Source organism: Wyeomyia smithii, chromosome 3, assembly GCF_029784165.1.
Source record: "Wyeomyia smithii strain HCP4-BCI-WySm-NY-G18 chromosome 3, ASM2978416v1, whole genome shotgun sequence".
NCBI classification, from domain to species: domain Eukaryota; kingdom Metazoa; phylum Arthropoda; class Insecta; order Diptera; family Culicidae; genus Wyeomyia; species Wyeomyia smithii.
In genome coordinates, this window is record NC_073696.1 from 118,131,296 (window position 1) to 118,158,590 (window position 27,295).

General features: G+C 41.1%; 3 protein-coding genes across 4 annotated transcripts; 2 read left to right on the forward strand and 1 right to left on the reverse strand.

The window, feature by feature from the left end:
• Positions 1 to 1,279: 1,279 nt before the first annotated feature.
• LOC129729496 (angiotensin-converting enzyme-like) lies at positions 1,280 to 16,928 on the forward strand. The gene is made up of 7 exons (XM_055688104.1): positions 1,280 to 1,472; positions 14,545 to 14,621; positions 14,800 to 15,019; positions 15,098 to 16,168; positions 16,223 to 16,506; positions 16,563 to 16,713; positions 16,784 to 16,928. Exons 1-7 carry the CDS (start codon positions 1,389 to 1,391, stop codon positions 16,925 to 16,927), a joined length of 2,031 nt encoding a protein of 676 aa, XP_055544079.1. The 5' UTR covers positions 1,280 to 1,388; the 3' UTR covers position 16,928.
• A 4,222-nt stretch (positions 16,929 to 21,150) lies between these two features.
• On the reverse strand, positions 21,151 to 22,263 carry LOC129729501 (serine/threonine-protein phosphatase 6 catalytic subunit). Its single transcript, XM_055688109.1, has one exon. The coding sequence runs from the start codon at positions 22,145 to 22,147 to the stop codon at positions 21,233 to 21,235; it is 915 nt and encodes a 304-aa protein (XP_055544084.1). The 5' UTR covers positions 22,148 to 22,263; the 3' UTR covers positions 21,151 to 21,232.
• Positions 22,264 to 23,150: 887 nt separating this feature from the next.
• Positions 23,151 to 27,101, forward strand: LOC129729497 (endoplasmic reticulum junction formation protein lunapark-A). Of its 2 annotated transcripts, none has more exons than XM_055688106.1 (7): positions 23,151 to 23,654; positions 23,733 to 23,841; positions 24,572 to 24,801; positions 24,864 to 25,063; positions 25,124 to 25,498; positions 25,559 to 25,780; positions 26,047 to 27,101. In XM_055688106.1, the coding sequence occupies exons 2-7, from the start codon at positions 23,815 to 23,817 to the stop codon at positions 26,250 to 26,252; spliced, it is 1,260 nt and encodes a 419-aa protein (XP_055544081.1). In that variant the 5' UTR covers positions 23,151 to 23,654; positions 23,733 to 23,814; the 3' UTR covers positions 26,253 to 27,101. The 2 variants fall into 2 exon arrangements, with proteins under 2 accessions (XP_055544081.1, XP_055544080.1); XM_055688105.1 differs by having other exon boundaries at positions 23,152 to 23,654; positions 23,759 to 23,841.
• The last annotated feature ends 194 nt before the right edge of the window (positions 27,102 to 27,295 follow it).

Below are 27,295 nucleotides of genomic sequence, written 5' to 3' on the forward strand. Positions count from 1 at the left end.
TGATTTATGCAAAACAGAATTTATGGAGACACTGAAACTCTGTAAAAAAACAATAAATCAATTTCGGATACGATCAAGTACGATCTTATAAGTTTCATACCAAACTAGGGTTACCATTTGGTCGGAGTTAAAAATCAGAACAATTTTTTTCCAGCAAAAATTTGTTCTAAGCTATTTTTATTTTTTGAGGTATCAATAAATAAAACACGTTATTTGCGATATACACTTCAAAATACGCCAGGAGACTCATATTTAACGTATTTCTCGAACGATTCAACAGTGTTAGTAGATACCTAAAGAATGCAACACTAGGAAACTGTTTGAAATAAACTTGTATAAATAAACAATTGTCGAAAAACGTTTGACGGTTTCAACGACTAGACAATTTCAACCATTCATTTCAACCAAGATTCAACCAAAGAAAAATTCTTTCGAAATAAGTTCGTTTCTTCCCGGAGTCGAGATGAAAGTACTGAACTGCTACTTTTTGAATGTCCTGCTTCATTCAAAAATATCAGAACAAATGCTAAAATATGAAAAATAAATCAGGACGCTTCATATGGGTCTCAAAATCAGGACATGTCCTGCTAAATCAGGACGGATGGTATCCCTATACCAAACTATTAAAGAAATCGATAATCGGCTCAATTTTTCCTTATCTTTCTGTATCGGCTCATAATAGGTAATTGAAGCAACAACCAGCTTTGCAATTTAGTAGCTCCTACCCATAACACTTCAATTACACCGACCGCTGGACTTCGACTAATCTTCGTGATGAATATAAGTGTCCTAAAAACGATAACTATTTTATAGCTTTGATTGCAGGTGCGTGGTGGAACGGTTAGATTATATCAGACACTTATTATTCCGTCTAAGAACGCAATCTCATAATATCGTCAGCCAACTCTTTGTCAAAATTCAACAATTCTTCACAAAAACTCCTTCGGATATTTGGGAAACATTTATCAAACCATTTTATCAAGAAAAGCAAAAACTTAACCGGTAATGAAACTCATCTAATCCACCGCCAGCCAGGGAAATACCTACGCATATGCTCTTCTTGGGTGAGGAAATGTGAGGCATACGAGCAGAAAAAAAAATCGTCACAATGAGTGATTTCTGAAACAATCATAATGATCGCCGCACATGACGACGACGCCTACAAGCAGCATGTAGATGAAGATACATGCATGGTAATTGACTTCAACATGGTGTTTGTAAGGGAAAAATCATTCTTACCACAAACAACGGCAGGGAAAAGTAGCTATTGAGCAATTCGTCGAAACTAGTCTCATTCGGGATTGCGGCGCGGACGCTTCTTCAAATTTCGCATACCTAAAGATCTTTAAGTTACTTCAGACCTGTGTCATGAACTAGAGGGGGCAAGAATGGTTTTAAAGCTGATCGCATCCTGTGTACTGTTGGAAATAATCATCGTACTTGCACAAATTAGTGACCTTCGATACACGGAGGTAACTTGAAGCTAGAATAAAATGTGATTCTAAAAGAACAAGAAAACGATTCATATAAATAACAGTGAATATTCGAATTAGGCCCAGAATGTGTGAAGTCACCGCAACGGAATGGATACGCATATTTTCCAAACGCAAAGAAAAATGAATGAAATATTAAGAGACCCTAATGTTTGTTCAACCGGAGCTCGAATAGGGCTACAAAGTTCAAACGAATAGGGTTGTACATGTTCAAACTGATAACAAGAAGAATGTGCATTAAGTGTGTGTGTCTTATACTATCATGAAAACTGTTAACGCGCTGTTTGGTCGTTGTTCAAACCCTTCGAGTGGGCGAAAAACTTTAATAGGATCCATAATTTTTGTTTTCATATACATGCACTATGGAGCAATGGAAATCGACTTTTCAAAAGTTACGTCTTCTCGAAAAAAGTCCCCTTGCAAAATATCAGCTCAATCAAAAATCGGGAACACCTCAAAGTGGTCAAAGCATCGCTTTTTTATTTCTCCAAATTGTTTAGCTTACATTATGTAGTTTATGCAGAAACAAACAGATTTTTAAAAAGTGGGTGTTTTGAGATATTCACATCAAATTTAGTTCCGTGGTTTTTCTTATATTTTTTTGTTTTGCGGTGTCTTATTTTTATGGAGTTGCGCTAAAGTTATTGTAAGAATGCTATGTATGCGTTAAGGGGTTATATACCTTTTTGGTTTTCAAAAAACCGAAAAAACATTATTGCATTATCTTCAAATACAACATCTTGAGAACATTTTCACAAATTTTCATGAAGATCTGAGCAATAGGAAGAAAGTTAGAGCGATTTGCAGCGCGCCTCGCCACGGTCGCCTAAGCTAAACTTGAAACTTTACACGCGATTATCTCGGAATAGTGTTTTCCGAAAAATGACTTTGCCGTGATCCTGATTGCGGGAAAACTACTGAACCGATTTCCTTCATTTTTTTTTAAATTTTCGTTATTAAATTCGCCGGTCCTTGAACGATCGCTTTTTGAAACATACAGATACATTTCGCCGCAAAAAATTTTTTAATGCAATTTTTAGCGCTCAAAAGGTGCATTTTTTGGGAAAAACGTTCCCGTTTGCACTGAAAATAAAATACTCATAAAAACGATCGTTCAAGGACCCCGCACACTTCTAAACTAATGAAATAATATGAGTTTTTTAATTTCGGTTGACCCGCTGAGTCTCTATCAGTATCACCGCAAGCCTCTGCAAAAAAATAGTGTTTCGGGGAAACGGCCATTACTCCAGTAATAATTGGTATCTCTCAAAATCAAACGTATTTTTTTGTTGTTGATAAACTGTACTTTCAGAAAAATGCCACTTTGATACAATGAAAATGGTGCTATGCACTTAAAAATAAATTCAAACTTCCCTCATTTTTCTCGACCAAAAAGGTATACAACCCCTTAACAACAAAGACTAGAATGGTGTCAAAATGACGAAAGTTAAGAGAGTAATCCTGCACACGGATTGGGAAACTGGAATATGAACAGTACCTATGCCCTACTTACTTAAACCAGCAGCAAAGAGCCTTGGTGGCTCGTGTTGTAGCAACAATTCTCCTCCACTCTACATGGTCCTGGATTACTCGTCGCCAACTTACTAGGCGCCTCGACCCTCGCAGGCTCGCTTCAACCTGGTTATAACGTTGGGCCTCTTTCTTTCTGGTGCTGGTCGGGTCCTTGAAGAGAACCGATTCCACCACACTGCCGTCCGATCTCTCCAAGTAATGGATCAAGTTCGTGGTTCATACGCTTCCAGCATTCCCCGCTTGGTTTCTCTCGAGGCTTGATTTCTAGTTTGACTTTTCGAACCTCCACTTTTAGTCTGGTGTAGATTGCCTCCGCCGTCGCAAAGTTTCTTATTATAATGTTGATGTCGTCAAAGAAACCTAAGAATTGACTTTGTTGAAAATCGTGCCTCTCATTTGATTCAACCCTCAAGAATAATGTTGAACCTCGTACAAGATAGTCCTTCTCTTTGTCTCAACTCTCTACGCGCTTCGAAGGAATTTCGATACGCATACGTAGCACATCTCTAGGTCCTAGGTGGCTTTGATCAGTCGTGTCAATTTATTCGAAAAACCCGTAGTCGTGCATTATTTACCATAACTGGTCTCGGTCGGCTGCCTTGAAGTCCACGAACACGATAGACAGGGTGTTCAATAAGTTCGAATACACTTGTCCTAAAAAAGGAGAGTACAAGATATACTTTCCTGAGTCAATTTTTATTGAAGCTATGTTTATAAAGAACCTTTACGACATGGGAGTGCCCCCCCCCCCCCCTCCCTGGTGTTTTACGACAAAGCTTGAAGCATTTTTCAAAAGAATCGAAGGGACACGCACATGGTCCATCGGCATCTCGTCCCAGATCTTGAAAATGAGCTTACAAAATAGGTCCGTACTGCTTTAGGTATTAAAGGTTCGGGGAACTGAGAGGCCACATATTCTTATCGAGAAAATCAGTCAAATTCTCCCGACACCACGCTTGACCGATATTTGTCATGTGGGCCGGAGTTGCCGTTTGGTTGCTTACTTACTTTACTTTTAAGGCGACAGACCGATTATCGATCCAGTGCCGAATCCAGAATACGTCGCCATGTCCCTCGGTCTTGAGCTGCTATCCTCCAATCGCCCCTAACACCTATTTCGCGTGCATCCTCGTCGACAGCACACATCCAACGAGTGCGGGGTCTACCCCGAAGTCGACGACCTCTATCGGGATTCCTGCTAAATATAGCCTTCGCTTGACACTCATCCGGCATTCTCGCATGTAGCCCAGCCCACTGAAGCCTGCCGTGTTTTATCCGCTTGACTATTTCCGCCGATTTGTATGCCTGGTACACTTCATGGTTCGTGCGTCTGCGCCAAACACCATTTTCTAGTTTGCCGCCAAGGATTGAACGCAAAATCCTACGCTCAAAAACACCAAGAGCTCGCCGATCAGCCTCTTTCAGCGTCCATGATTCATGGCCGTAGAGAGCCACCGGAAGAATCAGTGTTTTAAAGAGTGCAAGTTTGGTACGGATTTGCAGACTGCGGGACCTTAGCTGGCCCTGTTTGCGGCTGCCTCTTTATCTCACGGCTAACCTCGTTGTCACATGTCACTAATGTTCCCAGGTAAATAAATTCGTCGATTACTTCAAATGTTTCCCCATCTAGCACCACCGCAGCACCAACCTCCGACGGACTACCACGCACTCTGCCAGCCACCATGTATTTCGTTTTGTCAGAGTTTATGACAAGCCCTAATCTCGCAGTTTCCCTCCTGAGAGGTCCGAAGGCCTCTTCCACAGCTCTACGGTTGATACCAATGATGTCGATATCGTCCGCAAAACCGAGAAGCATGTGCGACTTCGTAATGATGGTGCCGCTTCTCTGCACACCAGCCCTCCGTATAGCACCTTCCAATGCGATGTTGAACAATAAGTTCGACAGCCTGTCACCCTGCTTCAAACCATCTAACGTCACGAATAAGTCCGATATCCCACCGGCTATCCTGACGCTTGATGTAGAATTTTCAAGGGTGGCACGTATCAGCCTAATCAGCTTTATTGGGAAGCCATGTTCAATCATAATCTGCCATAATTCATTTCTCTTGACTGAATCGTACGCTGCCCTGAAGTCTATGAACAGATGGTGCGTCCGCAAGTTGTATTCTCGAAATTTATCGAGGATTTGTCGCAAGGTAGACATTTGGTCCGTCGTGGAGCGTCCCCCTCGAAAACCGCATTGGTACTCGCCAACAAAGGTCTCCTGCAACGGCCTCAGTCTGTGGAACAGGATGCGGGAGAGAATTTTGTACACGGTATTGAGAAGAGTTATGCCCCGATAATTGCTACAGTTCAGGCGATGGCATTTTTGTAGATCGGGCATATGAGACTCTCCAACCAGTCCGAGGGCAATTCTTCATCAGACCACACTCTCAGCATGATCCGATGGATGGCACGATACAGCTGTTCGCTCCCGACTTTGAAGAGTTCGGCGGGAATGCCGTCCTTTCCGGCTGCCTTGCAGTTTCTCAGCTCTTTCACTGCTTTCTTCACCTCGTCCATGGATGGTGGATCCACAGCTTGACCATAATTCTCAATAGTCATCCTGCTTCTTTCGACTCCACTGTTTCCCTCACCGTTCAACAGCACACGGAAGTGTTCCTTCCAACGCCTGGCCACCTCAGTCTTATCGGTTATCAGGGTCCCCTCCCTATCGTTGCACATGACAGGGGCTGACACGTTTCGATTCCTGATTCCGTTGACCTTCCTATAGAAGCTACTCGCATCGTGCCTGGAGAAGCAACCTTCCGCCTCCGCAAGAATACGCTCCCAATGCTGTCGTTTTTTCCGGCGATGGAGTCTCTTTTCAGCGGCTCTTGCATCTCGATATCTACCCATGCTCTGACGAGTCACAGCCGTGGCCAACATGTGACCCCTGGCGCGGTTCTTCTCCTCCGTCACTCGCTGGCACTAAGCGTCAAACCACTCATTGGGCGCAGCTGCCGCAGTTGTACCCAACACTTCTCGCGCTGTAGTGCTGATCGAACTGTGGATGTACCTCCACTGTTCATTCAGGTTCCCTTCAACTCTTTCCTCAATCCGTTCATCAACCTTCTGCGAGTAATCTGCAGCCACTCCTTCAGTTGATAGCCGCTGGATGTTCAACTGCATCCTCCTCGTTGCCTTGGAATTCAGCACGTTGGACAGCCGGGCGCGGATTTTGGCTACTACGAGATAGTGTTCCGAGTCAACGTTCGGTCCTCTGAACGACCTCACGTCTGTAACGTCTGAAAAGTGCCGTCCATCAATCAGAACGTGGTCAATTTAAGTGCAAAGCTCTCCATTCAGGTTCATCCAGGTATGCTTACGTATGTTCCGGCGTGCAAAATAAGTGCTACAGATAGCCATCCCCCTAGCTGCAGCGAAATTAACAAGCCTCAGGCCATTCTCGTTCGTAGTAGAGTGGAAGCTTTCGCTACCAGTTACGGGGCGGAAGAAGTCTTCCTGCCCGACCTGTGCATTTGCATCTCCGATGACAATCTTTATATCGTGCCCTGGGCACTCATTGTATGTCTTTTCCAGGAGCTCATAGAACTGCTCCTTTTCGTCATCGGGTTTCTCGTTGGTCGGTGCGTACACATTTATTAGGCTGTAGTTAAAGAATTTGCCCTTAATTGTCAACACGCATATACGGTCACTGATCGGCCTCCATCTAATGACACGCTTCATCTGTTTTCCAATTAGCACGAAACCGACTCCTCTTTCTGCTTTCACCCCGCCGCTATAGTAGATGTGGTACCTTCATGAAGTGTCTGCAATAGGATCTACTGCTCGGAATTCGCGTTCTCCCGATTTCGGCCACCGCACCTCTTGGATAGCTGCAACTTCCACATTCACTTTCCGCAGCTCTCTAGCCAGGATACTTGCGCGTGCCGGTTCGAGTAGAGTCCTTAAATTCCAAGTACCGAGTTTCCAATTATCGTTGTCCTTTTTCGTTCGCCTAGGTCCATGCCGATTATTCCGTTCCGTATTTATATCTGGATTGTTCGTAGTATTTAATATTCAGTATGCTGCCTTACTAGAGCTGCGATACCTAGTCTCGCGACGGGGCTGCCGTCTTTGATATAGCTGGCGAGACACCGCGTTTCATGATTCAGCCACCCGCTCCGGATCAGACAATGTTGTACGCCGCCCCTAACATGGAAAAACAGCCGCTTACGTTCCCCCTTTCCAGTCAGCATACGACCAAAGTTTCCACCGGGGTTGGTTACCCGATCTCCGCTAAGGTTACTCGTATCCCACTCGACACCACGTGGAGGTTGGGATAGGAGTTGCTGGACAATAGGATCTCAAGTGACACGTGTCCAACCATTCGCCAACCTGCCGTTTGGTTGATATAAGTAATAATCCTTCCCGTGGAGGTCCGAGTTTCCAAAGTGCCGGGGCCACACCTCGGTCTTATACTACACGGTGTTGATTGTGGTGTTGTTATCACGTTTTTCTTGATAAACACTAGTGGGAGCTTCCCACGCCTAGATACGGCCATCCAAATCATCACCGACTTGACACTTTGGAACCGTAGGATGTTTATGTGGAACGAGGGGACGACCAATGTCGGCACTCACATTCCATCGTTTTGGACATTGTGCGGCTGTTGCAAGACAAAGAGTTTCTTATAAGAAAATACGAACTCCTGACCTGCGTGCCGCGAAAGTATCAGTTTGGCTTTGTCTAGCTTCTTTTTCGTTGTAGCCTCTTATACGGCTTGTATCCCAGGTCCTTCGTCACGATGGTGTGGGCAGTCCCGATCGTCACATCCAGGTTAGCAGTGGTTTTCCGGATCGAGCGGTTCTATTTCGAAGAACTCGCTCCCACAATACCTTGACGGCTGCTGGCATTCTCACCGAACGCGGCCATTCAGATCTCGCACGGTCCTTGGTCGAGCCCGGCCATTGGTACCGACGGATGGTGGTATAAATTAAATTTCGCTTCACCCTGTGGGATTTCAACCGCCGGAATATGTTGCCGGATCGCTCACCTTTCGCAAACAACTCTACTACGACATCGCGGTCGTCCTAGATCCTCGAAATTACCCAGTGGAGTGTGTTTCTAGTGAGTCTTTACCGTATTTATAGAGCTCTGCAGGATGTATGTCTTTGCATGCAGCTCTTATGTTGTTAGTGACCCAATTTCCCGTTTGATCTCCAAGATATTGAGAACTTGGGCTCTGCTATCGTTTGTATACATTCCATGGTTAACTTTCCTTCCGCTCCCTTCAGTTGCTCATCGAAGAACTACTTGACGACCACCTCACGCTTGTTATATCTGGATTAGGATTAGGAGGGGCTTACATATCTGGATTAGGAGTGTAGCATTTACGGATAAGTTTACCTTCTCAAAAACATGCGCGTATCATCAACCCGAAGCAGTTGCTCCACTTCTTCACGATTACGGTCCTCCTGCTGGCGCTTCATTCTGCTCATTTTGAATTCGTCGATATTCTGCGGCGTTCTCTTTTGTGGTGATGCTCAATAGTTTTTTAAGTTCTTTTTTCGAGTGCGTCTTGAGCTGCCCGACAGATCAGACGTATTTTCGGTTGCTTGTGGACTAGTCTTTGACTGCCTATAGCTTCAAAGTTTGTGTTTTGTCAGTGTGTCTTTTAAAGATTACCTGGAAGTAAACTTACATCAGTCTTTCTCAAGACTACCTATTTCTTTCTTTCTCAATACTTGCAATTTGATATTATTTTTGAACTTTTTTCGTATCACCTGAAATGGCAGGACGAAAAAAGAAATCACGCATCGCTACGGGGAGGAAAAGAGAGGCATCGCTTTCCGAAACTAGCTTATGGAGTGAAAATTTATATGATATTCTGCCTGAGCAAGAAGCCGGCGAAATTGAAATGTTCGAAAGTAAAACTATTCAAAGTGAAATTTCTGTAAAAAAGGAGAAAGTTCCACCTATTGTGGTAACTATTGCTTCTGAATTTAATATTTTTAAAAGAGAACTTTCTACGTTTCTCTCCGACGTCAAAGTTACTTATCAAATTGGCCGAAGAGGCGAATGCCGTTTACTGGCCCAAACATTGAAAGATTGGAATCGTCTTGTTCAGTATTTAACTGAAAAGATGTATAAATTTTTTACATATGATACGAAGAGCGCCAAGCCGTTCAAGGTCGTATTGAAAGGTCTCACCAACGATCAAACCGTTGATGAGATCAAAATTACTTTGACAGAATTACTTGGTATAGCCCCTACCCAAGTAATTCTGATGAAACAAAAATCACGAGGCGAAAACAGTCAGCGACCTGTAATTCCCCTTGTAAATTATTTAATTCATTTTAACCGCAGTGAGGTTAATAACTTAAATTTTTTTGAAAAAGCACATGCTTTATATAACGTGCGTGTAAAATGGGAATTATATCGAAAGTTTGGCGGAGGTGAAAAGCATATCACCCAATGCCGTGTTTGCCAACGTTATGGCCATGGTTCAAAGTTTTGTAACATGGACCAAAAATGCCTCATTTGTGGAGACTCTTCTCACAAAAAGGACACATGTCCTGTGAAAGAGAGTGAAAATTTTCGCTGTGCGAATTGTAACGGCAACCATATGTCGAATTTTTATCAATGCCCAGCCCGTTTAGCAATTGTTAAGGCAAGGCAAGGTAAACAAAATTCAAAACAAACTTCAAAACAAAATTCTCCAAGCGTACCAGTGACTCATAGTTTACCTACTCCTTTGCATACCCGTTTAACATATGCAAAGGTTACAGGTAGTTCGAACATTATACCGCCTAGTGTTGGTAGTTCGAAAATGACCGTTAATATGGGTAAGCAAAACACGCTAGAAAATAATTGTACACCTATCACTCCAGCTAATATTGCTACCGAAAATATTTTTTCTAATGTCAACTGCCTAGGGCCTATTACGGCAGGTAAACTTTCTTTTTTGCAACAGGCAATGTTCGATCTTATGAACGCCATGTTGCAGGCAAAATCAATGTTTGAAGCCATTCAAATAAGCACAAATTTTACTATTAAAATTGTTTCTAATTTAAAATTTAGCAATGATTTTAAATAAAACAATTAAAATATTCAATTGGAATGCTCGCTCATTGAAGGCAAATGAGAATGAGCTTTTTGATTTTTTAACAGTAAATAATGTGCATATTGCAATTATTACTGAAACATTTTTGAAACCTAACATTAAATTAAAATATGATCCCAATTACGTGGTTCATAGATATGATAGGATTCAGGGTTCCGGCGGTGGAGTTGCAATTGTTATTCATCGCCGAATCAAAATCGCGCTCTTCCCCATCTTGAGACGAAAGTTGTTGAAACTTTGGGAATTGAAGTTCAAACTGAACTTGGGATTTTATTCATTGCCGCAGCATATTTACCATTCCAATGCACACGCGAGAACAAAAATAATTTTAAAAGTGATTTACAAAAACTCACCAGAAATCGTTCGAAATTTTTTATAATAGGCGATTTTAACGCTAAACATCGTTCATGGAATAATTCTCAAAGTAATTCCAATGGCAAAATTTTATTCAATGATTGTTCTCCAGGATACTATTCTATTTTGACTCCGAATAGTCCTACATGCTTTTCTTCTGTAAGAAACCCTTCAACAATTGATTTGGTGCTAACAGATCAAAGTCATGTATGTAGTGATTTGATCACACATGCTGACTTTGATTCTGATCATCTTCCAATAACTTTTTCTTTATCACATGAATCAGTTTTAAACCCTATGAGCTCTGTTTTTAATTATAACAAGGCTAATTGGGAAAGATACAAAACTCATATTGAGAGAAATTTCAATAATGAGCTTGATTTGCAAAACGAAGTGAATATTGATTCCGCTTTGGAAGCATTAAAATGTGCAATTGTTGATGCCAGGAATTACTCTGTTCCAAAGGCTCAAGTGAAATTTGATTCACCGATAATTGACAAAAATCTTCAACTTCTAATTCGTTTGAAAAATGTCCGCAGACGTCAATATCAACGTTCTCGTGACCCTATTTTTAATACTATTTATAAAGATTTACAGAAAGAGATTAACATAGATTTACTCTTCTGAGAAATCAAAATTTTGAAACTAAAGTTGAAAAATTGAAACCATATTCAAAACCCTTTTGGAAGCTGTCGAAGATTCTTAAGAAACCTTCAAAGCCTACTCCAGTTTTAAAAGATGGTGAACGTTTTCTTGTATCCAATGAACAAAAGGCTCAAAGACTTGCTCAGCAGTTTGAGAGTGTTCATAACTCAAATTTGAATTTTGTGAGTCCAATTGAAAATGAAGTCACACGTCAATTTGATTTAATTTCTTCCCAGAATTTTTTACCTGCAGAAATAATTGAAACTAACTTGAATGAGATTAAATCAATTATTAAAAATTTCAAAAATATGAAAGCACCTGGTGACGATGGAATCTTTAATATATTAATCAAACATCTCCCTGAAAGCACAATGGAATTTTTAGTGAAAATTTTCAATTGCTGCTTCAAAATTGCATATTTTCCCAAATTATGGAAAAATGCAAAAATTACTCCAATTTTAAAACCGGATAAGAACCTAGCTGAAGTTTCAAGTTATCGACCAATCAGTTTGCTTTCTTCAATAAGTAAACTGTTTGAGAGAATTATTCTTAACAGAATGATGTCACACATTAACGAAAATTCAATTTTTGCAGATGAACAGTTTGGATTTCGCCATGGGCATTCCACTACTCATCAATTGCTCAGAGTTACTAATATGATACGAGCTAACAAATCTGAAGGTTATTCCACTGGAGCTGCTCTTTTAGACATAGAAAAAGCATTCGACAGTGTTTGGCATAAAGGTTTGATTGCGAAATTGCAAACTTTTAATTTTCCAATTTTCCTAATCAAAATTTTAAAAAATTATCTTACTGATCGAACTCTGCAGGTTGTCTATCAGAATTCAAAATCTGATAGATTTCGGTGTGCCTCAAGGTTCAGTCTTGGGTCCAGTCCTGTACAACATACTCACTTCAGATCTTCCCGATTTGCCTCCAGGATGCACAAAGTCATTGTTCTGCGATGACACAAGCATTTCCGTAAAAGGAAAAAACCTTCGTGTCAAATGCAGTCGATTGCAGAAAAGTTTAGATATTTTTTCTTCCTACTTGCAAAAGTGAAAAATCTCTCCCAATGCTTCTAAAACTCAAATGATAATTTTTCCGCATAAGCCTAGGCGTCCTCCTTGGTTTGGTACACTCGAATTACATAGACTTACTGGTGTTGAACCATTAGAAACTATGTCAAATAAAATTATTAACAATTTTCGACAAAAATCGTTGCAATCCTCAATTGCTACGATAAGCTCTCTTTATAACCGATAAGTTAGCAATTAAGTTAGTTATGAGTTTACTTCCGTTTCTTGACAAGTAGGTTTAAATCCCTACGAATGATAAGTCCTAATTGCGAAAGCAAACAAATCCTAACAATTAAAATTACAAATTTCTAACAGTGTTGAGAAGTCACCATTTGTGATTGGACACACATACTCATTATTTACTAATATTTATCATAAATACTTAAGCTACTAACAAATCCCTCCCTTAAAAAGAAAAAAAGTTCTTTTTTCTCTTCATCGCTTGCTGGGATTTTTCGTCAAATAGTCAAAGTAGCTTAACCCATCCATCGTCGAGAGTGAAAGTTCCTCCGTGGCAGGTATCGGCTGCCTACAGACTATGCCAACTGCCAGATATTTGCACAAGGAGGACGGCTTTGTCGTGCATGAAACACCGTAAATAGTTTTGAGCGCAAATGTACTGCTGCTAAGTGCTGGTCTGAATCAATATTCGCACCCTAGAGAGAGCGTGTGTTTGTGATGTTTGAGAAAACCGGTCATCAATGAGAACGTGGTTAATTTGGTTTGCTGTTCGGTGGTCAGATAATCGCCAGGCGGCTTTGTGGATATATTAACGGGAAAAAAGGAGCTCCTAATCAGCAGGGCTCGAGAAACTGCGACATATGTACATTGTTGTATCTTGTCGTTTGTGTCGGTATGTAGGCTGTCGGATCCCATCAAAGGTCTATACATCGCTTTCTTACCAACCAGTACCGTCATTAGTTGCCACCAATTGTGCATAGAACGATTCCTTCTCGTCATCAGGTTGATGCTGTGATTGAAGAAATGACCTCTAATCCTCAACTAACACATTCGCCTTCTAGTTGTTCACGCGATCCTGCCTTCTGCTCATCATACAAAAACCCGTTCCCAGCTCATTGGTGACTCCAACGCTCTGGTAAAACTGAGCTTTGCCGCCACAGCCGGTCAACAGCTTTTCCACACCTTCTCACCTCCACGACAGATCTCCTGCAGAGTCACGATGCTAAATTCGCGAGGTTCTAGTTGCTCGTGCAGCACCCAGTCTTCACCTACAGAAATTAGAAGTTTGCAGTTCCAGGTACCGAGTTTCCACTCGTGGTCCGTACTTCATTGCTTAGGTCTATACCGAATGTTCCGAGTTATATTTTCATGATTGTTCCTAGTGTAACTGTTAAGGTAGGTTTCTACGTTACCGAGTCTCATGATGGAGCTACTATCTTGTTTATAGCGTCTGCACAACACGTTTCTCAGGGGAGCTCTGTAGCCACTAGGTTACAAAGTCCGCTTTGACAAGCGGGTGGTCGTGAGTTAGAATCTTAATAAAATCAAGCCATTTGGTTCTTAAAGAACTTAACAATGAGTTTATTTCTCAGGTTCCCCATCACATACCCTCATTTCAAGCCGAGTTCAACAATGCTGCTGTTGGCTTTTCTCTAAACAAGAATAAGTCCCTCTCATAATAAAACTGTTCTGAGTAACGTAAAATAGGTTCTCTTCAGGGAACTGTGCAGTATTGGCAGAAGGAATGAGGTTTCGGTAAGACTTCTTCCTCGAGAAAAATTAAGTCCTTCTGACCAGACCAGAAGAATATTAATCCTCTCCGGGGAATTTTAATGAGCGATATTGGCACGGAGGACTCTGTCCAGGGAATTGATTGGCTGATGGAATAGGGAATCTGTATAGGGGAGCAGTAAGCTTGAAATAGAGGGGTATAATCTCACACACAAGCACGGATATAAATAATAAGCGTGTCACTTCCTTCAATAGTGATACTGCAAATAATATGGTGTGCGGAGTACAGAAAACAGACGGTCAGAAAAAAGCCTCTCCCCTTTCGCACCGAGATCCCGCCACGGGTTGGTTATCATGATATTCGCTTGGCTACTCTATCCCGGAAGGAAGGCTTAAAAGACTCGGATTGTACCAAACTTTAAAACCGTCTAATTATTTTGAACTAATGCTAACTTTCAGTTTCGCTTAATCATAATGCTCGTGTGCTGTTGTAGTATAACTCTTTGGATTAGGTTTCTCAACTAAAATATCTTGCATATCTTTGTAGATATAAGACAGAACTCAGAATATAGAAATAAGTTAAAACATATGAATTCTGCCCTCTCTGTTTCCATATTATTATTTTTTTTCTAACACTTTTTTTTAACATTAACAACCACAACTGTTCCAACATTCACAGAACAACAATGACAACCTGGGCAATGCTATCCAATTTCTACGCGATTTTGATCGCGAAGCAGCTGAGATGTGTAACCGGTAAGCCATAATTTAGACACATAATTTCAACAGAGAAACCTTTACCAGAGTAATGCTCGTATGGAATTTAAATTTCTTCTGAGTTCGAACGTCATTCAGGTTATTATTTACGTTGTTATTAAAAAAAATCATTATTAACAATAATTAGATTATTTTAAACTTTTTACGGAATCGTCAGGGTGGCTAACAGCGAGTGGAAATTCGCTACGAATGCAACCGAGTTTAACCGGAGACGCATGCGAGAACAGCAAAATCTTGCCACTAAATTTGAGTGCCTCAGCTGGAGACGCGCCGCTTCATTCGACTCGTCAACCATTGTGGATTCCAGTATTCGTCGACAGCTGGGAAGAATCGTGCAACCGGGACGTTGCGGTCTCGGAGAGGATAAGTTTGCCGAAGCAAGTCAATTTTACCAATTTTTAAAAGAAAATTGTAAATTGTTTTTGCAATTTGAGATTATTATCTATATATTTCAGATAACACACGTCATATCACTGATGAAGGAGAATTACAACAACGCGAAGCTTTGTCCGTTTCCTGGGTCACAACCAACGTTCACCGGATCGAATTCGTACAGGAGTTCCAATTATGTGGCAACATACAGCTCCTACTGTGATTTGAAACTTGAACCGGATTTGGTGCGTATAATGGAGTCTAGCAGGATAGAACCGGAACTAAGACATTACTGGCTTTCTTGGCACGAAAAAACTGGTCCTCCAGTAAAGAATACCTTCATGAGATACATTGATCTCGCCAATCAAGCGGCTGAACGACACGGTTTCAATGACGCAGGTGAACAAATGCGAGCACTGTATGATGACAGCGAGTTTTTCTTTTCGGTGAATGATCTTTGGGCCAAAATACAACCTCTCTACAAGCAGCTGGTAACTTTTGTTAGGAAAGGACTTGTCCGGCACTATGGCGAGCACGTTGTTCGGAGAGATGGTCCACTTCCAGCACACATACTAGGGAACATGTGGGCACAAAATTGGCATAGTATACTAGACTTAATTCTTCAAGGACCGTCAGAAATGCCAGACATCACAGGAGAAATGATACGTCAGGGATACACACCACTGAAAATGTTCCAGACAGCAGAGGAGTTTTTTACTTCGATTGGTCTTCCGCCAATGGCTCCCGAATTTTGGCGAAACTCGGTGTTACAAAAATCTAACGAGATGCATGGACACTGTACAGCATCTGCGTGGGACTTTTGTAATAAGATAGACTTTCGAATTAAACAGTGCACACAGGTCTCTTTGGAAGATTTCGTGAATTCACATCACGAAATGACTCATGTACAGTACTACATGCAGTATTCCGGACAGCCTTTTCTCTACCGTGAAGGACCGAACCCAGCCTTCCACGAGGCCCTAGCCAATGCAATTAGTCTTTGCGTTGGAGGTCCTGTTCATTTGCAAAAGTTAGGACTACTAAGTAGTCCAGTTTCGGTAGCCAATGGAAACACGATGATAAATATTGAATATCTTCTAAGTGTTGCCCTGGATAAACTTCCTTTCATGGCTTACAGTTTGGCATTAGAAAAAGTAAGTACTTTTTATAAAAAAAATTTCATTCAATATAACACATAATCGTTCTAGTGGCGGTGGTACGTATTCGAGAAAGGTCCGGTTGGTATGAACGCTCGCTGGTGGGAGCTACGTCTCCGATACCAAGGCATTATTCCTCCTGCTGGAAGAAGTTCGGAACACTTTGACGCCGGTGCCAAGTATCATGTTATCTCTGACCAGGACTACATAAAGTACTTCGTAGCAACCATACTACAATTTCAAGTACATGCAGAACTTTGTCTAGCATCACAACACGTAGGCCCTTTACATACTTGCGATTTCTATCGTTCGCGAGAAGCTGGACGAGTTCTGAGGTGACTGAAGTGACTATCATTGATGTTCAACCGATTTAAACATTATCACCTTTTAGTGACGTCATGCAACAAGGAGCATCTTTAACGTCCTCGCAGTTGATTAAACTACTCACGCGAGGAAAGACCTCACGACTCTCAGCCGAGCCTCTGCTGGATTTTTTCAGACCTTTGGAAGCTTGGTTGGAATTGCAAAATAGAGATGAGCCAGTCAGTATAGCCCAGCAAATCCTATTGTACTTAACCAGAAATTTAATGAAATATCATCCTTCGCTCATAGATTATTGGTTGGAGCTCTCGGATGGACGACTTTGCGTTATTTCAATCCTTAGTAGATCATACTGGACGCAGTTTGGGGATACGCGTTGTGTACAGCCTAACAGTTATCATCATGCTTCGGTGCATACTGTACATCTTTTCCTAAATGCTGTAATATTTGTAATTTTCAATGTAAATATATATAAACATTCGAATTATGACGTCGGTTCAATTCTGAGAAAGATGAAATAGAAACGGCAAATCAAGGTTGAATAGCAAAGGCCTGCTCACAAACACACAAAGTTTGTACGAGTTGAAGAAGTCTTTGCTCAATTCGCTGGAAGGAAATTCCTCAAAATGACGTTCGGTCCGACGTCGAGTCTAATCCTAAGGGTCTACGAGCTCAGAGCTAAAAGAGGACACAATGAATGTTTCGCCACCTCCAACCGGCTATCTATCGAGGCGGGAAACTCGATGGGTGGTGGGCTGCGTGCTAAGAGTCAGCTTGATTTGTGGATGTGAGTGTCAAACCAACCATGTTCTGTCCTTGTTAGGCTACCGACTAGAGAAATGACAAGGTGCTCGCCGTTATGATAACTGTCACCCCGACAGTTTTCTCTACTACCGACGCTTATAAATTATCAATGTTTAGCTAATATTGTATAAATTTTGGAGGATTTTTAAAATGTGGGGTTTTTCAACTACCTCTTTAATTGTTTTTTTAACTTTTTGAGTTTTGATATATAAATTATATATAGCGAAGCCTTGGTGCTGTATTCCGATTCGGAACTTGACCTTCTGTTTATTTATACACAGCCTTCGCAGCCGACTGTTTAATGTACAGGACAATTGCGGGGCGAGTGCTACGATCCTACTGACACTAACAGTCTCACCTGAGCCGAGACTCGAACCTACGACGACTGGCTTGTTAGGCCAGTATCGTACCTCGAGACCACCTGGGAGACAAAATTATATATAAAATATATAATTATTATGGTTGGCAAATGGTTGGATACGTGTAACTTGAGACCCCATTGTGGTCATTCACCTCTGTCCAGCAACTCCTATCCCAACGTCCACGAGGTGTCGGGATACGAGTAACCTTAGCGGAGATCGGGTAACCAACTCCCGGTGGAAACTATAGTCGTATGCTGACTGGGAAGGGGGTAGTACCCGGCTGTATCCCCATATTAGGGTCGGCGTACAACAGCGTCTGACTCGGAGCGGGCGGCTGAATTATGGAATGCTGTATCCCACCAGCTACACCTAAGATGACAACCCCATCAGCAGGATGTAGGTATCGCTTTATCAACCACGAACAACGAAATTAGAAATACGGAACGGATCAATCGGCAAAGACCTAGGCTACGAACACGGAAAAAGATTAAGGTAAACGAATGGAAATTGGGTACTTGGAACGTCCGATCTCACAATAAACCGGCGCCGGCTGGCTTGCTTGCTCGAGAACTACAGTGACAGGGAGCCAAAATCGCAGCGATTCAGGAGGTTCGGCCGAATTCCGGAAAAAGGGAATTCCGTGCAATATACCCTATTGCACGCACTTCTTTCAAGTACCACATCTACTTTAGTGGTGGTAAAACTGGGAAATCAGAAAACAAGAGTCATCCAGTGGAGGCCCGTAGACGACCGTATATGCGTGTTGAGGAGTTGAGTGTTGAGGGCGAATTCTTCAACTACAGTTTAATCAACACCTACGCACCGACAAACGGCAAATCCGATGAAGTCAAAGATGAGTTCTATGACAAGCTCGAGCGAATCTATGACGAGTGCCCAAAACACGACGTAAAAGTCGTCATCGGAGACGCAAACGCACAGATTGGGAGGGAGGAATTCTTCCATCAGGTCATTGGAAGGCATAGCCTCTATCCGTCAACCAATGAAAACGGCCTGAGGCTGATAAAATTGCCGCGGCCAGAGGAATGGCCATATGTAGCTCCTATTTTCCACCTTTGAATATTCGGAAACACACATGGAGGCATCCAAATGGAGAAGCCTGCTCTCAGATCGATCACGTACTGATTGACGGTCGGTACTTTTCGGATGTTACTGATGTTAGGTCTTTTCGGGGACCAAACATTGACTCTGACCATTATCTCGTCGTTTGTAAGATCCGCGCACGGTTGTCGAACGTGCTGAAATCTCGCACAGAGAGGACGACGCGTCTCAACATTCAGCGGTTGAAAGCTAATGACGGAGTGGAAGAAATAAATGGGCTGAGGAACAGTATCCAGAGGAAGCAGGATTTTACCTTTACCGGTCATGTGTAATGACAAGGACGGCAACCTGCTTACTGATAAACCGACGGTTTCAGCCAAGTGGGAGGAGCATTTTCAGGCGCTATTGAACGGTGAGGAGCCGGATGAGCAGAGCTGGAACAGGATGACGACTATGAGTGACGAACAAGCTGTGGAGCCACCACCACAGGAGGAGGTGAAAAAGTCGATTAGTGAGCTGAAAAACGACAAGGCCGCTGGGGAGGACGGTACCCTGCCGAACTTCTGAAAGCAGGAAGCAAGCGGCTGTACTATGCGATCCACCAGATAATACTAAGGAACTGGTCAGATGAACAAATGCCGAACGGCTGGTGTGAATATGCCCTATCTATAAGAAGGGTCATCGCCTGGATTGTTGCAACTATCGAGGCATTACGTTCCCGTAGACCTTCTTCAGATTGAGACTGTTAACGGAATCCTTTGTTGGCGAATACCAGGCTGAATTTCGACAGGGGCGTTCTACGACGGATCAAATCTTCACCCTGCGACAGATCCTTGGTTAGTTCCGGGAGTATAACTTGCAGACGCACCATCTGTTTGTGAATTTCAAGGCGGCGTACAACTCAGTGAAAAGAAACGAGCTGTAGCAGATCATGCTGGAACACGGTTTCCCGACAAAACTAATTAAGCGGAGTCGTATGACGCTGGAGGAATCGAAATCATGCGTGCGGATAGCTGGCGAGACATCTGCCACGTTCGTAACGTTGGATGAACTGAAGCAGGGGGATGCGCTCTCTAACTTACTAATTAATATAGCTCTTGAAGGTGCAGTACGAAGAGCGAACGTGGGAAGAAACGGTACGATCATCATGAAATCTCACTTACTTATTGATTCTTGATTGAGACTTGTCATTAACTCTGCCAAAACAAAGTGCATGGTAGCTGGCAGGGAGCGTAGAAGTCCCCGTGGTGTTGGTGCTGAGGTGGAGATAGATGGGGAACGATTTGAAGTGGTTGACGAATTCGTTTATCTTGGTACGCTTGTGACATGTGACAACGATATGAGCCGTGAAGTGAAACGATGAGTTGCAGCTGCGAACAGGGCCTTTTACGGACTACGTAACCAGCTAAGGTCCTATAATTTGCAAACTCGCACAAAACTAGCGCGGTATAGGACTCTGATACTCTCGGTTGCCCTTTACGGACATGAAGCATGGACGCTGAAGGAACCTGATCCACGAGTGCTCGGAGTTTTTGAGCGTAAAGTACTGCGATCGATACTACAGACGCATGAACCACGAGTTGTACCAGGTATACAAACATGCTGATATAGCGAAGGTAATACAGTGGGGTAGGTTTCAGTGGGCTGGACATGTAGCCAGAATGCCTGACGAGAGAGCCACCAAAACTATCTTCAGTAGAGAACCAGGAAGAGGCAGTCGAGTCCGTGGTAGGCCTCGCACGCGGTGGATGTGCGCGGTGGAAGAAAATGCACGATCTACTGGTGTACGAGAAGACTGGAGAACGGCTACCCAAGACAGAAGAAGCTGGACATCTCTAATTCGTTTAGCCCTAGACCGGTGAACGGTACGTTAGCCAACAAAGTAAATAATATATAAAATTATAAAGCTGAAAAAATTAAAATAATTCCAAAAGAAGTAAACATTAATATTAAAAAATTATGTATATGTAATTAAAAGAAGGAATCGTTGAGAATTACTCTCTATCCTGTGAAAAGGCTCGAAAATCAATATTATGAGTCTACTTAATGAAATGTGAATTAGAATTCAAAGTGAGTGATTGATGATGTAAAAGTTTTCAAGAAGCTGATACTAAAAACTCTGAATAATCATTATTTTATTCTTAAGAGTCCGAAAGGAAAAAAGGACACCAGTTTCAAACTAATTAAATTTGTCAGGCATGAAAAATGCGTTTGGTATTATTAAAATTCTCACATCAATTATCTAATTCAATATTCATATTTATGGGTGGAACTAAATTCGTAAATAAAACATTTTAGCATGAAATAATCCAAAATTCAACCACTCAGGTGAATGACTCTTGGGCGAAATACATTTTGAGTCATGTTTTTAGGGAAGGTAACAAAGAATTACAGTCAGTCCATTACCCTTTCTTTCAATTAGAACAATCGATGTATATATTCACAAAAGCAGCTATTTATTTTAGCGTTGGTTACACAAATTGTTCATAACAAAAGTTATCTAACACAAAGCGCTTTACAGAAAATACGGCGTAACACGTTGACTTGGCATAACTCGCTCGTTGTCTGGGACAGCTTTAAATATCTCCACCAGAGAGTCGTTATTCGCATCGAACTTGAGTATCGCCGCTACGTTACCACAACGATAGCAGTAGTTGGGAGCAGACCATACGGTAACTAACTTTCGGTCGAACAAATAATTTATCCCTTCGTGTACTAACTGATGAGCACGGCATATCAAATCTAGTTTATTGATATGGATGAAATCACGCGTAACTGCTGCACCAAATAACCATCCGGCTCCTCTAGGACTTTCTGCCCATGTGTCGATATCTTCTGGGTCCGACCAGACAAGATCACAGAATGCGCCTTTATGTGGAATCTCCTGGTCACGGTTGATTGATCGAATCTGATCAAGAGTTTTTATTTCCGGACTAAGACCACCATGGACGCATAAAACTTCTTCGTTAATCAAGGCAGCAATGGTTAATAAGTCGAACACCCGGCAACAATACTTCCACGGGTTCACGTTCCCGTACTTGGTGTAACATTCGTCATAAAATCCGTACACTTTGGTAATTTGTCGTGACTCATGGTTACCTCTAAGCAGAGTGATTTTATCTGGATAACGGGCCTTCAACGTCAGCAGTCTCGTGAATGTTTCCAGACTGTAATATCCTCTGTCTACGAAATCGCCCATGAAAATGTAGTTTGTGTCTGGAACATGTCCACCGGTGCGAAATAACTCCTCTAAATCGTAAAACTGGCCATGAATATCTCCGCAGACGGTAACCGGAGAACTGACTGGTTGGATATTCGATTCCTCGATAAGCAAATCACATACCAAATCGCACAGTTTTTTCAAGTCATTCTCAGGCAAATATTTACACTGTTTGGTGATTTCTATCCAGTGGTCAAGCTCTGAAGTCATATTGCAGTCTGATGAATGAAACTACGCGCTAAGTTTACAAGTTGAATTATAAAAACTACGCTTAGTGAAATCGACAGAATACTTTTTCGACTTTTTCGCAAAACAGATTGTCAACACCAGAGATGCCAGATGTTTTTGAAAAATGTCTGCAACTGCTCGAATTTCGCTCGCGCAGGCAAAAGTCTGTAAAAATCTGCACACATTTTAAGAATATCTGCGCAAATATAAGGAGATTCTGACAAAAATCTGCAGAAACCGTGGAAAACTGCAAATATCTGCAAATCAATAAATATCTGCACACGGTCTCAAAAAATCTGCGTTTTGCAGACAAATCTGCACATTTGGTATCCCTGGTCAACACAAAGTTATAAATAGATTAGAACGTGATTGTCAAATGATCAATGTTGCCAGTTCTAAAGTTCTAAGGAGTAGGGGAAATAACAATTTCAAGAAACACCGAGCATAAAATAACTTAAATTATTTTTGCTCCGCACAATTTAACAGAGCAATTAGTCGTCGTACACCAATTGATGGATAAAGGGGAAAATTGATCTATTGTAGAGCATGTTGTTAGATTGTTATTTTTCAGATCTCAGATATTTAGCTGCAAGCATCCTTTTGCTCCTGACCGGCTCTATCTGGTATATTTTTACAGTCAAAGCATCGATGTTTGAAACTAATCAAATTTGAGATACTTGAAGAGTAGTGAATTAATATGTACATGCTGTGAATATAATATTTTTAACGTGCACATATTTGCACTTTCGCCGTTTTGCTTCTTCAAGCTAGAATTAACTAACCTTTATTTTACATTTGCTTTGATCTTCACTGAAGTGTTGGCAGAGAAAGCCATCACCAACGAATTTTGCAAATCTGACAGTTTTTGCTGCTTGCATGTCAACAGTAATCAGAGTTGCCAGATGTGAGCGAGTGACAAAAAAGAATTCGTGGTTTACGCGGATTTATGTACGTTACATATTAGACATTTTTTTGTAAGAACTATCGAATAGTTGTATTGTCAGATTCAGTTCCCAGTTAACGGGTTTTCAGTTTTTCTGAAGATAAATCAATTTATACTTTATTAAGTTCAAGAATATCGCCTGGCATCTCTGGGCACAACGAAGAACGAAGCGAAAAGAAATAACGTATCAGAAAGGTAAAACTGAACAAATCACCATCAAAACACGAATATCACCGTCTGTCTGTACCGTGACCGTAGGCAGATACCGAGTTTAATACCATCTTTGTATTCCTGTTATGAATCGCGCTCGATAAGAAGTAAACGGACGCGAACCAATTCAAGTGGAAATAAATGAAAGGAACATTGGTGTTGTACGTTTGGGAACAGAAGCTTGTTGCGTGATCAGCTTCTACTCTGTAGTAAAGCAAAAGGATGCCCTGCCATAACCTTTAGAAGACACAAAAATCAAAGGGCGTGAAAGCTGCGGCCGCCGGAAAAAAAGTTGCTGAGTGTAGGATTAATTATACATATTCGCCGCAAAACAAGGTACGAACGGCTATGACGAGCAGTCTATTTTTAGTTTGCTCATGGACAGCTAATAATAGAATAAAGTTTTTCGAATAGTAATACTCTACGCTTCACCTCCTCAGCAATATTATTCAATCAAGTTTGGCCAAAACCTACTGGAAAGTTATTCATTACCACCATGGGCGCAATCATCTCCAGATTCCGGGTAAGCATAGAATTATTACGAACTAATGAAAAAACGTTAGCAATAAATTCAAAACAAAAATTGAATTTTGCTATGGGTAATGAATTTGTATTTATTGATTGTTTCCTATAATTTCTGTTCAAGTGGAAACAAGAGTCACGATTTTTTTGCTACGTCTAATACAATCTTTTTGCCACGACACTTGTTCATTTTTTCGAACACTGCCTATGTATGTATTAATTTATTTTAAAGCGAAAATATTTGTTATGATTAACCTTTCTATAAAATTCTTACTGCAACTGCTGGAAATAATATCAACGATCAGAAAAAGACAGATTTGATATTTTAAAGGTTATCAATGTTGTTGAGAGTTGTCTCTTTTTCCTATAGACTTTTTTTGATTGTCTTGTTGGTATGTTTAGAACTCAAAAATCTTTTTCGAAGATAGGTTTCAAGTTTAAAAAACTGTTTTAAAAACAATTTCGGCAGTTATCAAAAACTAACTAGCATATGTTTAAAAAAAAAGTTCACTTTTCAAGTCCCATAATCACCCTATACAATTAAACTGTGCTGTGAGTGCGATGCCTGGAAATTAAAATGCACAAGTGCAATGGAACAATTAGTAACTTTTTGGCATTTGTCTTCATACAACGCATCTGCCATATGTTATCATTTCACTTTCATTTAACGGCGTAGAGGCCATCTAATCCGGCAATTATTTTCTTTTGCTTTCATCGCATTTCCATCCTAGAAAGAGAAAACGACCTATGAGGTACTGGAAAACTTGGAGGAAAAAATAAAAGACATCGAAGCGTACACAATCAGTACCCAGGCTCGGCAGAAACGCTTTGTAGGGAATTTCCTAGTTATATCCATCGGGTTATACGTGATAGCCTTCATAGTGTTCTATTTCGCTTTTTTTCCTCCGACATGGAAAGAACGGATCATCCACTCACTTCCGCTATTGATCTGTCCCATGATGTAAGTTTGGCTGTGTCTCCGAAAAGGCAGTATCTGTTAATGTTTTTCTTCACAATATCTAGCATTACGCTGATCAAAAAAAGCTTAGCATGGTTTTTTGAACGGAAGGTTATAATAAACACGAACGAGTTAAAGGAACTTCGAGCGGAAAAGAAAAAAATTCTGGAAAAAGTTATGGATAAGGAAACGTATAAAGTGGCAGTGGATATTCTGAACAAGTTTGGTGATCGATCTCATAAAGCGCAGACGCAATCGCTGAGTGGTATGTTCGTTAGAGAAATAATCTAAATACTTGTGCCATAATATAGCTTTTATTATTCAGCCCTGTCACCCCCGAAAGTAATACAACAACAGCCAATGACTCCCAAAGCTCCATCTACTATAGCAAGAGCCCCAGGGTTAATGCCTCAGTCAGCACCAAGACCACAAATGACCCCGATTGGAGCACGCCAAATGCCGGTAACGCCAATCGGATTCAACATTAGGCCGGCCACTCCGATGTCAATACCACAGCAAGCTAGTTTCATTCAGAGACCCGTCGCAATGGGTCAACAAACGATGGCGTATCGGCGAACGCCATATCCCATCATCAACCAAAACGAAAAGGGAATGATAGAAAAGATGGTCGATTATTTAGTAGGTGATGGTCCTAACAGTCGATTTGCGATGATCTGCAGAGAGTGTCTAATGCATAATGGTAAGTAAGAACGACTATTGAATAACAACGAAATCTAAAATTGAAAAATCATTCTCTAAGGAATGGCCCTCCAGGAGGAATATGAGTATGCTGCTTTCCGGTGTGCCTTCTGCGGTGCATTCAACGCTGCCAAAAAACAACGACCCGCGGCTCCGCGACTTCCGTTTGAGCAGGCTCAAATTGATAAGTTGGCAGAGCAACAGCGTAGGTCTAGTGAATCCGTGTCCGAATCGGAACCATCTACTGCCGAAGACGGTAACTCGGTAGAGGCGGCAGCAACTGGTAAGATCTATTTCGTAATTTGGAAATACACACCTTCAGAATATTCGTTCATAGTACTCGTCACAGGCTTCTACAATATAATTCAATTGTGCTTATAAAAGCACTTTGAATGATTGTTAGATGATTTTTATTTAACAAACATATGGCTGAACCAGAGTCTCTTGAAATGATCTGCCGTTTTTTGATAGGATAACGAATTTCATTTTAGAATACCCACCACTATAATGTTGCATAGATAAACTATGTTAATATTCTTTTTCATTTAGCTCCTGAACCGGCTGAGGATGAGACTGAATCACCGTCGTCAGAGGAAGTTTTTGAAACAGAAAATCCGCCAGAATCACAAACTTTATTAGCATCGTCACAAGAACCAGAACAAGAAGCTACGGAAGTCAGCAGCAATGCTGAAACTTTGACTAGCAGTGAAGCTCCCACGCCAATAGCAGCGGAAACAGTTGTGAATGCGGATTGAAAATTGCGCTCCAATGCGCCGCCACTGGCTCTTGAATTTGTTAGATGGATTTTTTATGAGACAATTGCAACAAAACTCGAAGCTTCTTGCATGATTTTGTGCTTTAGTGATCGCGGTGAAACTGCTGATTTTAATATGGCAAGCAAAATCTTGGCTAATGGAGTTGAAAGCTGGCTCCGAAAACAAATGGCTTCTGCTTGCGAACATTGTTACGAATAATAGCAACGTTCTTGGGTAAGAGAGTATAGTTTTGAGCTTTTTTTTTTGTTTCAAAATAGCACATTCAATTTCATAAGTTTTACATACACTGATGTTTAATTGTAATAGTTCATAGCAATAACTTTTTCCAATAGTACTCGCATTAAATATATTCCCAAATGTTTCAATTTAAAAATCCATCATTAATTACCCTAAATGTTCAAGCATATTAGATTTCATTAACTATTATTCAAAGAGTTGGAACTACTTGCGATTTATGGAGGACCCAGCATTTACAACGACAGTCGAATAGCTGGCAAAACCAGTGGAAAAAACGCGACTTCAAAACAAGGAATTATTGTAATCAAGCATTTGTGGATATTTATAATTTGCTTAGTTGGATTAGTTTTAGAGCATAGTTCTGAAAAGTCTTGAACAGTAATACAGGATTGGGCAAATAATTTTAAATATTACGGACAGACGAACGAAAGACTAACTTTGTTGGATGCGAGACATAACCGTATTGACCTTTTGAAAATGAGTGTTTATAATTTATGTACATTTGTTAATCTTTTTATAAGAAACCATTAAAAGCAGCGGAACAACAATGATAATAAAAATAGCTTGTTGTTAGTTGCATATTTTCTAGAAGTATTTTGATCGTTAAGAAATAGCATTCCGAAATCTACAGTTTTTTGTTCACTGCAAGAATTTGAGAAAAACCATAATAAAATGAAATAGGGTATCGGATTACTTTGGAAGCGTTTTTTCTCTCAGCAGCTTTTGGCGAAAAAAATATGAATCTAAAAAAAGTTATGAAAGAAAACTTGAAAATTTTTTTTAGT